Source organism: Rutidosis leptorrhynchoides, chromosome 11 (genome assembly GCF_046630445.1).
Source record: "Rutidosis leptorrhynchoides isolate AG116_Rl617_1_P2 chromosome 11, CSIRO_AGI_Rlap_v1, whole genome shotgun sequence".
NCBI lineage: Eukaryota > Viridiplantae > Streptophyta > Magnoliopsida > Asterales > Asteraceae > Rutidosis > Rutidosis leptorrhynchoides.
The window spans coordinates 270,214,567-270,229,186 of NC_092343.1; the positions used below are offsets into that span (position 1 = coordinate 270,214,567).

The 14,620-nt window shown below is 30.6% G+C and overlaps 1 protein-coding gene across 1 annotated transcript; it reads right to left on the reverse strand.

Annotated features, from left to right (window-relative positions):
* Positions 1–2,614: 2,614 nt before the first annotated feature.
* LOC139876792 (protein NRT1/ PTR FAMILY 5.4) lies at positions 2,615–14,419 on the reverse strand. The gene is made up of 4 exons (XM_071864164.1): positions 14,222–14,419; positions 13,890–14,107; positions 3,829–4,322; positions 2,615–3,565 (listed from the first exon to the last, which is right to left on the reverse strand). Exons 1-4 carry the CDS (start codon positions 14,319–14,321, stop codon positions 2,722–2,724), a joined length of 1,656 nt encoding a protein of 551 aa, XP_071720265.1. The 5' UTR covers positions 14,322–14,419; the 3' UTR covers positions 2,615–2,721.
* Between the last annotated feature and the right edge of the window lie 201 nt (positions 14,420–14,620).

The following is a 14,620-nucleotide window of genomic DNA, read 5'->3' on the forward strand; positions in this document are numbered from 1 at the left end:
TCAGGCTTGCTATTGGCCAAAGAAACAGACTTTAAAATTAAAGTAGATCAGAAAGATATATTTGTGTTACAAATGTATTGGAGCTTATTGTATTTGAATCAGTGTTGTAAATCTCATTATTTCTCTTCGAGATCTCGTTTTTGGAAGGCAACCGAGACGAGATGTGTTTCTCTCGAGATTTCTCGAGCAATGGGGTCAAATTTGGTCAAGGTCACGATTTCTTGATTTTTCTCGCTCATTTCTCGGATTTGCTCATAAAATTTCAGTTTTTCTCTCTCATTTTTCGAATTTTTTTGTAAAATCTCGTAAAAATGTATATAAATATACATTTTTTTTATATATATATTTATGAGTTGTAATCCTTTGAATCCAATAATTTGCTTGAAATTCAACGGACCAATCAGAGCGCGACAATCACATGTAATTGACAAAAAAAAAAAAAAAATTCTAAAAAATTGTTTTTTTAAAATTTTTAGGAATTTTTTTTTTTTTTTTTGAAAACTTTTTTTCGAAACTTTTTTTTTTGAAAAATTTTTTTTTTTTTAAAAAATTTTCAATTTTTTTTTTCTTCTAAATTTAGAATTTCAAATCCAATCACATGTGATTGTAAAACCCAATCACATATGATTGTAAAACACAATCACATGTGATTCTGCTTGTCAAATCCAATCACATATAATTAGAAAAATATTCAATTTTTTTTTCAAAAATAAAATTCAACCGAAAACAGACTTTAATTCGGTGATTTGATCAAGTTTGTTGACGTTTCGTGATCATATCTTCAAAATTTCAGACTTTAATTCGGTGATTTGATCAAGTTTTGATCAAAAACTTGGTGTTTAAAGGTTTTATCACAATATTACTAAAATTCGTCATTTTACTAAGAACAATTTTTTCAATATCATGTGATTGAATTTGACATGCAGAATCACATATGATTGGGTTTTACAATCACATATGATTGGCATGCAGAACCACATGTGATTTACTGCATGTTAAATCCAATCACATGTGATTGATAAAAAAATTTCGAAAAAAAATTTCCGAAAAAAAAATTTCGAAATTTTTTTTTTTAAAATTTTTTTATTTTTATTTTTTTCAATCACATGTGATTATCACGCCACGTGTCACACTCTGATTGGTCCCTTGGATCTCAGCTTAAAAATTGGTTTCATTTGAATATTCCTCATAAATTTATATTGAAAAACTAAAAATTCAACGTAAGTCAACGTCCGAGATCTCCCTGAGATTTTTTCGAGATCCGAGATCTCTCCAAAAATGTACAAACGAGATCTTCCCGAGATCCGAGATCTCCGACCTTGATTTTGAATTGAGAGGATCGATTTCTTTGACTACAATTGACCTAACCCTATTACATTACAAACTAGATCCGAATCTTAGTATTATAATAACCACTCAAATTCACTATCTTTGACTAAAAAAGTGGACTTTCCGAGTAGAATATTCATATTTGACGTAGCATTTTGTATTTATAGAATTGAAAACGCGATGCGACGGGTGTGTTTGGATACACGTGGTTAGTACTTAGTATACCTAATGGCATGCACGTTTTTAACAGAAGAAAAATCGCGTAATTTGGGTTGTTTATTATACGTGTATGTATATGTATAAAAGATAGCCCGAAATATTTGGCCGTTTTTAAAAAACGTCCGTTTCGTGTATAATTAGTTGCATTGTGTTCGTAAAATTATTTCGAGTTTAACGGTGGTGTGGGAAAAATTTAACGTGCGGCGAGCAGGAGGAGATTGGCCGTAAAAATTTTGGGTAAAGTTTGTTTAAGTTTTTTTTAAGGAAATAAAATTTTTTATATTTTTTACCCCTGAAAAATTGACAAGTATAATATTGTGTAAGGGTCAGTTTTGTGAATCTTTTATTGTTGGCGTTTGATAAGCTTTGGATAGCGAAAACTAGTTAAATGTCCACCTCATTTAGTAATATAGGATAAATACCAAATACAAATACAACATTGAACAAACCAATACATATTGTGCGGTGATATCATACTATTAAATTTGATCCATACATTAAAAGTCTCTACATTAAGCAAATCTAAAATGATTGTATTTAATTTAAAGTTAAATAATACCATCCCTTTTAATCGTAGTCACTGTGTTCATCAAGACAAATTGAAAAAATATACAAAAAAATTTGGTCCCTCAATTCAAAGTCTGGTCAAACTGATAGTTATGACAGATAATGCAATCAACATGGTGTGTTTATTTTGTCATCTCTAAATCATCTTCATTTTGACCGAGTTTGTCATAGATGTAACACATAGTTTGATATTTCTTCATATCATTTATATAATATACATATATAACTTTAAAAGTAACTCTAATGGTAATTCAAAATATTTTGATTATAACCTTAATCTACATCAACATTAATCTAAATGGTAATAAGGTAATTCATAATATTTTGATTATAACCTTAATCTACATCAGCATTAATCTACTTTATTGTAAGGCCTTCACCTTGTGTACTTTTAGAGTATGTAAACATGGCTATTGTCATTACGAGGATTAATAAGATTAGCTTTTCAAACAAAATTATTAATCTACTTGCACATGAAAATCTTTATATTAAAGTATAGTTATGCATCATTATGTGGTTCTCATTTATATAGGTCAAAGTCACATGCAAATCCAAACTATATATATTACACCATTTATAACCACAGATTCCTACCTTGCAGCAACACTAAACCTCACTATTTATTTGAAGCTTCTTATAAACAAAACCTTTAGCCAAACCCACATACAAAACCAAACTGAACCCACTCAAACATGCCAACAGCCAGTAAAAATAATCAAGATGTGCCCTGTTCAAATTATCTCCTTTGAACCATTCATCACCATGTTGTGCACTAACCACTTCAACCAAAGATATCAATGCAGTACTCATAAAACTCCCAATACCCACAACACTTGAGTTAGCCGCCGCACCCATACTCCTCATCTCTTCCGGAACTTGATCGTAAAACAACTCCTGTAATCCAACGATCGTAAACACATCCGATATCCCCATCAGGACGTATTGTGGGACCAACCACCACACGCTCATCGGTAGAACAATTTCCGGTTTATCAATTAGTCCGTAGTGTGTTGCAACTTTGACCCTTTTGGACTCAACGAGTGCGGATACAATCATGGTCAAGATCGATAAAAAAATCCCGAACCCAATTCTTTGGAGCATTGTGATTCCCGAAGGGTGGCCGGTGAAGCGTTTAGCTGTTGGAATTAAGAGACGTTCGTAGAGTGGGACCGCGATTAGAATTGTTATGCCCGGGATGACTTGAAAATATGCCGGTGGGAATTTGAAATTGGTTGAGCCGAATTGGCGGTTTAAGGTGGTGGCTTGTTTGGTGTAGAAGGTGCCTAGTTGGGCTATCACAATGGTGAATCCTAAACATGATAACGATATTGGGATCAACCGAAAGAGGAGTTTTACCTGTTCGACTTGGTTTACGGTGCATAGTCTCCAATTGTCCGTTTTCTCGGATGATATATCGATTTCGTCAATCATCGCTGCCTTGTCTAAAAACCTGTCTTAGTAGGTGACGAATGTTAGTGACCGATAATCACATTTGTACTGAACTAATTCAGAATTAACTAATATGCTTAAAATCAACCTATGACTGTCACTAAGAAATTCAGACATAATGTATAAAGAAAGTCTACTTCAATAAAAAAAAACAATAAAAAAATACACGTGTAATTTGAAATATTTGTATATGTACCTGAATTGTTTTTCTAGTTGGTTATTTTTTTAATAAAATTTTCTGCTGTTCGAAAAAAATATAAGTACCTGAATTGGTTAGTGCGAGCTAACATAGTGAGACCGTTTTCTCCGGCGTCAAGATGCATGCCATGACAATCATTTTTAAGCGACATATTACGCTTCTTATACGCAGCCACAATCACCTGAGCGACTTTCGTAAATGGGCTCCCTACGGGAACCTCCTTACGATACGTACTTGTCCCGAATAAAAACACGCCAAGTGCAATTGCAACGACGATTGTGGGAATTGCATACCCCCAACCCCATCCATTATGATCTTGAATATAAACCACAACTAGTATGGCACTACAAGCACCCATCACAATGCCTAAATACCACCAGTTGAAAAATGAACTTTTGGCGGCTTGATCCACCTCATCGAACTGGTCGGCAGCAAACGTCTGTATACAAGGGCGGTGACCACCTTCTCCGATGTTGATTATATAAAGCGCCACAAAAAATGGTAATAGACGATGGTTCAACGGTATTGCTTCCGCTGATATCACCAACAATACTAGTCCCTGTTACATGAATTAACAAATAACGGAAGTTAGACTTGAGTTAACTATAGTACGTTAACCTTAACGAAATTTCATAAATTTGACAACCAATAAATTTTGTTTATCAATTTATGCAACATCAAGTATTCAAGTGTCAAGTATCATTTTATTTTCACTAAGGTCGACAATCATATATAAAAATTAAAACTGTTTTAAAAAAACCCTATCGAAAAACTATGTACACTCAATTTATTTTATTTTATTTTATATTTTTTAACATAACCTTGTAGGGTCTTAATTGTTAGAAGATACAAATATCTCAAAACATCGAATAATCGATATGTTAATAGAATAAATGAAACTCGAACACATGATTTATTTTTAAGCTACAAATTTTCATTTCTTTCAAGCTCATACTGCTGATTAACAAACATTTGTTATGAGTATTATACATTATATACAAGTATATTCTAAAGTATCAAATGGGAGGCATTGCCAGTCGCGGATCAAGGTTTCGTAGTTACTGGTGTCACTAGTTAAAAGTCCAAAATAAATTACACTATCCAGTGGTGTCACACACAAAAAATTACGCTATCCAGTAGTATCATTAGTTAAAAATCCCGAAATTTTTCCACTACATCGCATTTTCCAGTGGTAGCCCGTGCTACCACTGGATCTGAGATAGATCCGCCCTTGGGCATTGCGGCCTTTATTTGACCTTAGTGGTTATTTCCCAATTATTTTTAGTAAAGTTGATAGATCTATGTCCTTATATTTTTTTTTTGGGCGAAAAAACGAATACTCATATAGAAACGAAGTCGTTTTTAAAAGAAAAACGCCCTTAACAACGAATACTCGTATAGATCTATGTCCTTATATACTACAACTATTTAATTCACAGTTATTGTGAATTTATCAATTCACTACAACTATTTAGTTAACAGTTATTGTGAATTTATCAATTATGAATGTGAAAATATTAATGTTTTTTTTATTCTAACAATCAATCAAATTTAATGTTGTTGCATCAAATGATAAAAATATCCTCATGATTTAAAGGCAAACGAAGTGCGGATCTTGTATCCTCAGGTTTTACTTTTTTGTTAGTAATTAATTTTTTCTTCACGCCAATGTGGAATTCATTTATTAAATATAAAAATGTACATATTATGAGTCATGATAATTAATTTTAAAGATTTATCGTTTGGTGAAAATTTTTATCGCTCATTTAATACTTATATATCACAAAGTTCTTAACAAATCAATTTTTGGTGATACAAGAAACTTGGTGAAAGGGGTTTCATGACCTATATTGAATGAATTATGGATACATGATTCGTTTGATAGTGTTCACGTCATGGCAACCACATTGAGGTCTCGAGTTTTATTATCCAAGATGAAACAAAAAGAAGAACACAATCTCGATTTCAATGGTTAAAGCTTGGCTACAAACAGAACATGTTCTCCTTTATTTCAAAAACTTGGCTTAGACTACTTCATGTTTTGTTTACAGTTTACATGTATTTTCGTTCTTGTTGTATTAGTACTTTCATGGCTCAAGAATTGTTGGACGTAAGCACTTTTGGCTTACTTGCCTTTCATTGTAATTTTGGATCATTCATCTCTTTGATGAAATGATTCTTTTTTTTTTTTTATATATATATTCTATTTTTTGCCCAAAAAAACTATCATTCAAAATAGATATATTTTCTTTAAAGAAAATTTAACACTCCCTGTGTCACATCATGCGGGTTTTTTTGGCTCATCTAAACTCTATCTGATTGATTATTGTAAAAGTTAATAATTATTTTGAGATATTTTAAAATTTTTGGACTACTTAAGAAAACATATATTTATTCACAAATTAGAGATTGAATAGTCGACACAATATTATTTTTGTAGGGCACAATAGAATTATTAGAATCTAAACAATTTTTGTAGGGCTACAATAGAATTATTAGAATCTAAACATTAGCTGAAGGGACATAAATTGAAAATTGAGAACATGTTTCCATTTTCTCCAAATTATAGTGCTATTGCAACCCACTACAACACAAACTCTAACCTCTAAATTCATGCAACTTAAAATTTCTCCTTGAAAACACAAGTATATAAGGCAATTACATTTAGGGGGCTGAGCACCACTACTCTGATTCATATACTCCGTATTACTTAAATATTTTTAAGTGAAGTTTTATTCCAAATTGAAATTGAAATTGAAATAGAAAAATAGATTCAGATTCTAAGACATACTGACTTACACCTATGAATAGTTTACTTTTTTACTTATAATACAAAAGTAATAATAAGAAAAAGCTCGCTACACTTTGGCCTACAAACATAATATATTTTTCATATATATTATTACCAAGTACTAATTGTCTCATAACAATTTGTGTTAATTTCATAATTGTTAGATAAATATCAATTAAACTTTATAATCATGATAAGTTTGAATAAATTTACTTAAAACATTATTATAAGCGGGAGTGAAAAGAGGAATTTAATTATATATATATATATATATATATATATATATATATATATATATATATATATATATATATATATATATATATATATATATATATATATATATATATATATATATATATATGAAGCCAGGATTTCGCATGGATGGTGTCATAATATAATATTAAAACGTACCAATTCTAAAAAGAGATTAAACTTTTTTTTAACAACAGCTAGGAGAGTCACTGACTGAGGTCCGAATACGATGTCGGAGCCCACCGACCCGATCATTTCCCTGGTACTAACCATTACAGTCCTATAGCCCCTCGAGAGGAAACACCCATGACGAATCCATACAAACATCGCGTGTGGTAAAATCCCCCCGGGTGAGGTTCAAATACATAGACGTGTAAAACCTCTGAGGCACATTAAATGGGCTAACTACAAAGGAAATATTTTTTGCAACACATGAGAGTCGAATCTCTAATCTCCCCTATGAGAAGTCAGGTTACCATCAATGTGCCACTTACGGTTAAAAAAAAACAAGAGATTAATTGACAAACTCTGACTAATATATGATATAAACTAGTTCGAACTAAATTAAGTATAAAATCTAAAAATCAATAAACCTTAATGAATGAGGTTTTTAATGAATGAGTTACATATTAAAAATTCGTTGGTGTCATTTGTTGACCATTCAGAATATTATACTACTATTTTCAACACTATAAGCCCAATATATAGGTTTTCAATGGTGTCATATGACCCCATATGTTACCATATACCTCCGCCACTATATATATATATATATATATATATATATATATATATATATATATATATATATATATATATATATATATATATATATATATATATATATATATATATATATAGTGGACCAATCCATGGATAAGCACTAAATGGGGCACAAACTGGATAAGTAAAATTTTAATTTTTGTTTATAAAAAAAACGATCCTTTAATATGCAAATAGAAGAAAACGAAAAAATTTTAAAAAGTTTTTTAACAAAATCGTTCGAAAATCGATAATGAATGGTAAACATCGATGATGAATGGTAAAAATTGATGATGAATGGTAAAATTAACCATTCATCTGGTTAATTATCATTCATTTTTATTCGCGATGAATGATAAAATTAATCAATGCTAAAAAAAAGCAGATGAATGGTTAATTTAACCATTCATCTGTTTATGATGAATGATAAAAAAAACAGATGAATGGTTAATTTAACCATTCATCTGGTTTTTTTAGCATTGATTAATTTTATCATTCATCGTAAACAAGATGAATGATAAATTATCCCGATGAATGGTTAATTTTACCATTCATCATCGATTTTTGAAAGATTTTGAACGTTTTTTTTATGAAAAAAATTGATTAGAGGTACATTTTAATGCAGAATTATGAATGTAAAAAAAATTCAAAAAAAAAAAATTTTATTTTGCTTATTCCGTTTGTACTCCTTTTAAGCTTATCCATGGATCGTGCCCATATATATATATATATATATATATATATATATATATATATATATATATATATATATATATATATATATATATATATATATATATATATATATATATATATATATATAAGTGAATAGTTATTTAAGATTGATATAATAGTAGCATGAACGTTAAAGGGATGTAATATATGTTAACTAATCTCTCCGTTCCACAACAAGTGAAACATTATTAGCTTTTAAAATCTGTTTTTTTTTTTTTTTTTTTTTTTTTTTTTTTTTAACTTTGACTGTAAACATTGGATTTGTATTATGTTAGAGCTAATCGGTTAGGGTGTCCCACATAGGAAGTAGAAAGAAAAATATGTATGCATATAAGACACTTGGGAACCTTTCTCTATCACCAATTGGTTTTAGAGAAAAGAGGGACTCATGAGCTTTTATGCATGGCATGTTGGTGGACCTAAATCGATCCTACAAATGGTATCAGAGCTAATCGGTTAAGGGGTGATTGTTAGAGCTAATCGAGTGCATGAACAAATCAATTAGGGGAGGGGGTGATTGTTGGAGCTAATCGGTTAGAGTGTGTCCCACATAGGAATGAGAAAGAAATAAATGCTTGTATATAAGCTTAGGGGAACTTTCCTCTATCACCAATTGGTTTTAGAGTACTAGAAAACTCTTGAGCTTATATGCAGGACATGGTGGTGGACCTAAAACGATCCTACAAGTGGTATCAGAGCAGGTGGCACGGCTGTAATCATTGTGGCAACAGCGGTTCAAATCGGGGTGACTTTGGACGTGACCAGGGGAAAGAGGTCGGGTGTCTGGGAAAAGTCGAGATGTAAATGAACGGGTCCGGGGTAAAAAGCCACGTTATACGATACGAGTGCATGAACAAACCGATTAGGGGAGTGATTGTTGGAGCTAATCGGTTTCCCACATAGGAAGTAGAAAGAAAAATATGTATGCATATAAGACACTTAAGAACCTCTTTCTATCACCAATTGATTTTAGAAAAAAGAGAGACTCACGAGCTTATATACATAACATGTTGGTGGACATAAATCAATCCTACCTATTATACAATAGAAATTATATGACTGAACTAAGTTTTAAAACTATTTATATAATTTTTATTAAATATTATATAATATAAATAAAGATATTTAATGTCAAAATTAATAAAAAAAATTTTAGAAGTAAACAAGGGAAATTAATATCCTACCAAGCACGTAAGTCAAAAACTTTAGTGCTTTGGTCCCACATCGGAAAAGCTTGATCTCTTGAGGATGCTTCTCTCATGTGATGTACCATGTTATATTTTGACTTTAGACTTAATTATTAGTATTAGTAATACAAACAAAGTGAACATATAGCAACACAACTTATCAATCAAGAAACAAAGGTGAATTTATTTAATATTTTTTTTTTTTTTTTGCTACAAGCGAGAGTATGAAGTGAAACTCTTTTGGGATTTGAGAGGCTAATAATATATATATATTTTTTACCTCTAATATTATAAACTAGAAAGTGGCTAGGGCCATAGGTCAAATAATTGGACTTGGAAAAAAAAATTAGAAAAACATTTCTCAAAAAGAAAATCACAAAATGACTAAATAATTGATGTCATGCTAACGTCAGCGTAAAGTTACTATACTTATTGAGCATTTTTATCATTTAACATGCTTGGCTATTATTATTATTATTATTATTGTATATATATAGTAATAGTAATAATAGTAATTTCAAACTAATTAGGTAAAGTACTCAAAATTAAAGGGAGTGAACACTTAGCCGAAATTCACCAAGTACCGTCCCTAAGAGCATGCTACTGCTAGTCTTGAAGTTGTTAGTAAGGGTATTGATTTTTACATTTTTTGTTATTTCATGATGCAAAGAGGTTCTTGAATCCGCAATTTTTTGAAATAGGTGATTTATCTGATTCGAATATATATATATATCTTGGGTTGATAAGCAAAGTGACTAAAGATATATGGGAAGGGATGCTTTGGATTTAATTTGGAAAACTAGGAATGCCAAAATTTGCAGGACAATGACTTTAAACACGAATGGATTTATCCAAGAAGTGCAGCCTAGAGGTATATATGAAATGTTATCCTTATGAGTGTAATAAATAATTTTAATTATAGGAGTACTCTTATTTAAGTGAATTGTATATCCGCTAAAAGTGTATCTTAATACACGTTATCAAAAGCTTAATTGTTTTTTACTTTAGTTTTTGGGTTATATTTTCTAAATAATTATTATTAAATCAAATTAAAAAGGGGAAGGTGGGTCTAAGGCAAGGAAAAAGGGATCCAATTAAGTAGTGTCGAGTGTGAGTGTACCTATGTGTTTTGAGTTACGCGCGTCAATACATAATTTACAACGTATATCGGCTATCACGTAACCAAATGAGTGAATGACGTCTAACATTTATCCTTAATAAATATTCACAAGTATTTATTATTGAATTTATATAGTTAACAAAAAAAGATTCAAGTCGTCTCTTTTTTTTTTTTTTTTTTTTTTTTTTTTTTTTTTTTTTTTTTTTCAAATTCAAAACTTACAAATTTAAAATATGTAAATGTAAACGTTTTAAAGTTAGCGTAAACATAAATGTAACGTAACTCGTAATGATTTTACAGGATTACTCGCTGATCACGGTATCTGTGCCCGTCGCTCATAGGTGCTCATCCAACATAAAACTAGGAATGAGAAAACACCCGCATCCAATGGGAAAATTTCAAACCTTACATTTTTAGGTCGGATTCGGGTTTTGTGAGTTTCAGGCCGATATGAGAATGGTCTTTAAATTTTTTATTTTTGCGAGTTCGGGTCCGGGGATGATTACAAACCCACATACGCGACTTGCATACCAAAATAATCAGTCGAATTTATATAACTGAATTGTTTAAATTCCACAAATAATATTAATGTTATGATAAAATCATGTATACTAACTAATACATTTTTTTTTCTTTTCAAAATAACAGATACTATAAACTGTATACTACTCCTTCCGTCCCATCTCAAGTGTCCACTGATATTGCTTAATTTGCACATGTTTATTTGCGCAATATCAGTCGCATTTTGGTCCATTGGATACGAATTGGAGCTACTTTGGGGGATATTTGATAGATTTGAGTTTTGAGAGTCGAGAAGGTCATTGTTACGGTTTTTGGAGTGGTTTGAAGTACATTTTATGATATTCTATCTTCATTACCTCCGTGTGTTAGTTAAAGTTGATTTCGGTGGCGTTTTTCCAAGTCTACACGTTCATCCCTCCAGTAGTTATAAGCCGCGGCGCAGCCATAGAACTCGCGGCGATCCGAGGATCTAACAAAAAGAAGAAAGTCTGTTTGTGTGTTAAGCCGCGACGCGGCCGAAGGACCCGCGGCGCGGGTTATAAAGTAAAAATCAGGTCGAGGTTTGTTTAATTATGAAACTTCATTGCATGTATTAAGCCGCGGCGCGGGTCGACTCTGCCTGGCGATTTTGAGGGTATAAACAGGGAAGTTTAACCCTAACTTCTACACACTTTTTTCTGGACGATTTGCAGCCGCTCAAGGACGATTTTTAGTGATTTTTGGAGAATCTCAAGGTCATCTAAACGGTTCAATCATTCCGAAAACACTCATCGATTCGTTCATCTTTCAATATTTCTATATTCATTAGGTTTATCTCTTTGTTCAAAAATAATGAATTCTCCTATTTATTTATTTGTGATTTTGTCATTAGCCATGATTGTTGGCTAAGCTTTTTAATACTTGTCTAGATTAATAACCAAGGTTTTGGATGTTATGATTGATGATTTACAAACTCATGCATGTTTATTTCAATAGTTTGAATAAAGACCCATTCTTATGTTTGTTAAACTTGATGATTTCAATTGATTAGTATATTTGTTTGATAAAGAGAACTCTTGTCAATTTAATATATTGATTTACAATTGATTTGTCTTAATTGATTGTTTGCTAAACCGGACCAAGGTGGTAAATTGGGTTCAAATGGTTAGACATCATAGGGGTGAATTGTGTAGAGCGAACGCAAAGGCAATTGTTATTCGAATATTTGATCTAGTTAATTAATTTATCACAAACGAAAAGGTCTTAGGTGCTAGGGAACCCTACATCTAGTAATTTTAGTTTGAGTACTTGCTAAAGAGAACTCTTGACGGGTCGACTGAGTAATTTGCATGCAATTGAGTTGTTTTATCGGGCTAAAGTATAAAAACATCCATTACCGAGGGTAAAAGGTCTAGACGAACATTTCCATTCCATTTGATATAAAACTAGCTTATTTGCTTTCTTGTTTTCATTTGATAAACTCTTAAAACCAAAAATATTGTCTTTTACTTTTGATCTACTCTTGATTTGTCTAATCGTTAAATAGCAAACCCAAATTGTTTGCATGTTTATTTATTTCATTTTTTAGTTTAATATTTATTAGTCAATAATCTTGAATTGCGTCTAAACTATCCTTGGAACGATACTTGAAATTACCAAATCTATACTGCTACACGATCGGGTACACTGCTCGTGAGTGTGTAATATTCTTTAAATCGGTATTTTTCCTAATATAAATTATATACCTGATTTTACGCATAATCCACTGTTGACTTTTCAAAGTCTTTCTTTATCAACTTTGACCATTAATATTTTTATTTGTTTTATATAATAAGTGATGAAAATTATATGAATGAAAATACATTTAAAACTCAATTCATTCATATAATTTTTATCAGATATTATTTAGCGCATATAAAAATATTTGCGATCAAAGCTGACAAAGAAAGACTTTGAAAAGTCAACAGTGGACATTTAAGATGGGACGGAGGGAGTAATATATAATGTACATATATTAATATAGTAATTGATAATATATGTATATTAATTTTTAAAGGTAAACAAAAAACATAATAAATCGTGAAAAGTAAATGTAAACGTAAATTACCGTAAATTACGTAAATTGTAAGAATGTAAACACAAAACATAAAATGTAAAACGTAAATATAAAACATGTGTAAATCACATATATTAAAAAAATAAAACAAATATAATAAATTCACTAGTTAATTTAAATAAACATATGTGACCTGCCTTCTTTATGAAGTCATGACATTACACTGATTAACATGGCTGCATGGTTTGGCAAAATGTGAACCATTTAATTTAACTGTCACCTCATTTAAACCATCAAATCGAATTCAAATTATATAAAAACAACATTAATCGAATACAAAGAATATAAATAAATAAGAGTTCAATATAAATAATAGGTCTTTTTAATTTGTTATATATATACACAACTACACAAGTATAATATTAGATGAAGTCTAGTATAAAAAAGGTTGTTGGAGCTAAGCTCATGAAACGCTAGAGTTGTGTGATTGTCTACGGAATAATATCTATTTTATTACTCCATATTACTAAAAACAGGAAGAGACATTAATTATATCAAAAATATGAACAAAATATAGTAATCTTGGCAAGCAAAACAAGTAATCAAAAAAGCAAATAATAAACTTAAGATAGATATGATGTTTCCTCATGTGATAAGATATAGACGTATAGAAATAAAAGATTAATTATGACGTGAGAGTAGAAGAAATTATAACCTACCAAGAGATACGTAACAGATGAGAAGACGATAATTTTGAATCTACCAAAATAAGAATCCGCCATGAAACCACCAACAAGCGGAAAGATAGCCGAAACACCATGCCATAAATTAACATTTTTAGCTGCGGTTGCAAGAGGTTGTTTTAAAACACGTAATAAGTATATTATAAGATTTCCCGACACGCCATAGTACGCGAATCGCTCTCCAATTTCAACAACTGCATGCAACAATATTATATACCATGATTAAATTAATTAACAAAAGTTTAGGCATAGTATGTGTGTGTTTATGTATAAAATTAAAATTAAATAAGAAATTAAGGAGAGTTTACAAATGATAAAAATGGCTGATTTCCAACCACCCTTGATGGGGATAGTAGTCTTGACAACATCATGATGGTTACTTTTGGAGAAAACTGGGGAAGTCTCCATTTACAATATGAGAAAATAAGTGTTGATTTATTTAGATTCAATTAATTAATTGTAGTAGTTGGTTGTGTTATATATACACATACAATAGTTGGGAAGAATTTTAGGTGTGTGGGGATCTAAGAGTTAACAAGTTAGACGAGATTCCTCCATTTTCCACAACTTTATATAAACTCTTGATTAAAAAAGGTAAAAGTAAAAATAAGTGATCCCACTGACTACCATTACAGCCAACTTTATTCATCTAATTTTTGATTATTTTTAATAGAATTTTGCTAACAACTTACTTTTTTATTTTTTAT

What these genes read in the sequence shown, in the direction of transcription:
- LOC139876792 (XM_071864164.1), bottom strand. Translation starts at nt 14,321, where the DNA reads ATGGAGACTTCCCCAGTTTTCTCCAAAAGTAACCATCATGATGTTGTC. An exon ending in CATCTGTTACGTATCTCTTG is followed by an intron (nt 4,323 to 13,889) that starts GTAGGTTATAAT and finishes TTCATGTAACAG; the next exon opens with GGACTAGTATTGTTGGTGAT. An exon ending in GCTCGCACTAACCAATTCAG is followed by an intron (nt 3,566 to 3,828) that starts GTACTTATATTT and finishes CTACTAAGACAG; the next exon opens with GTTTTTAGACAAGGCAGCGA.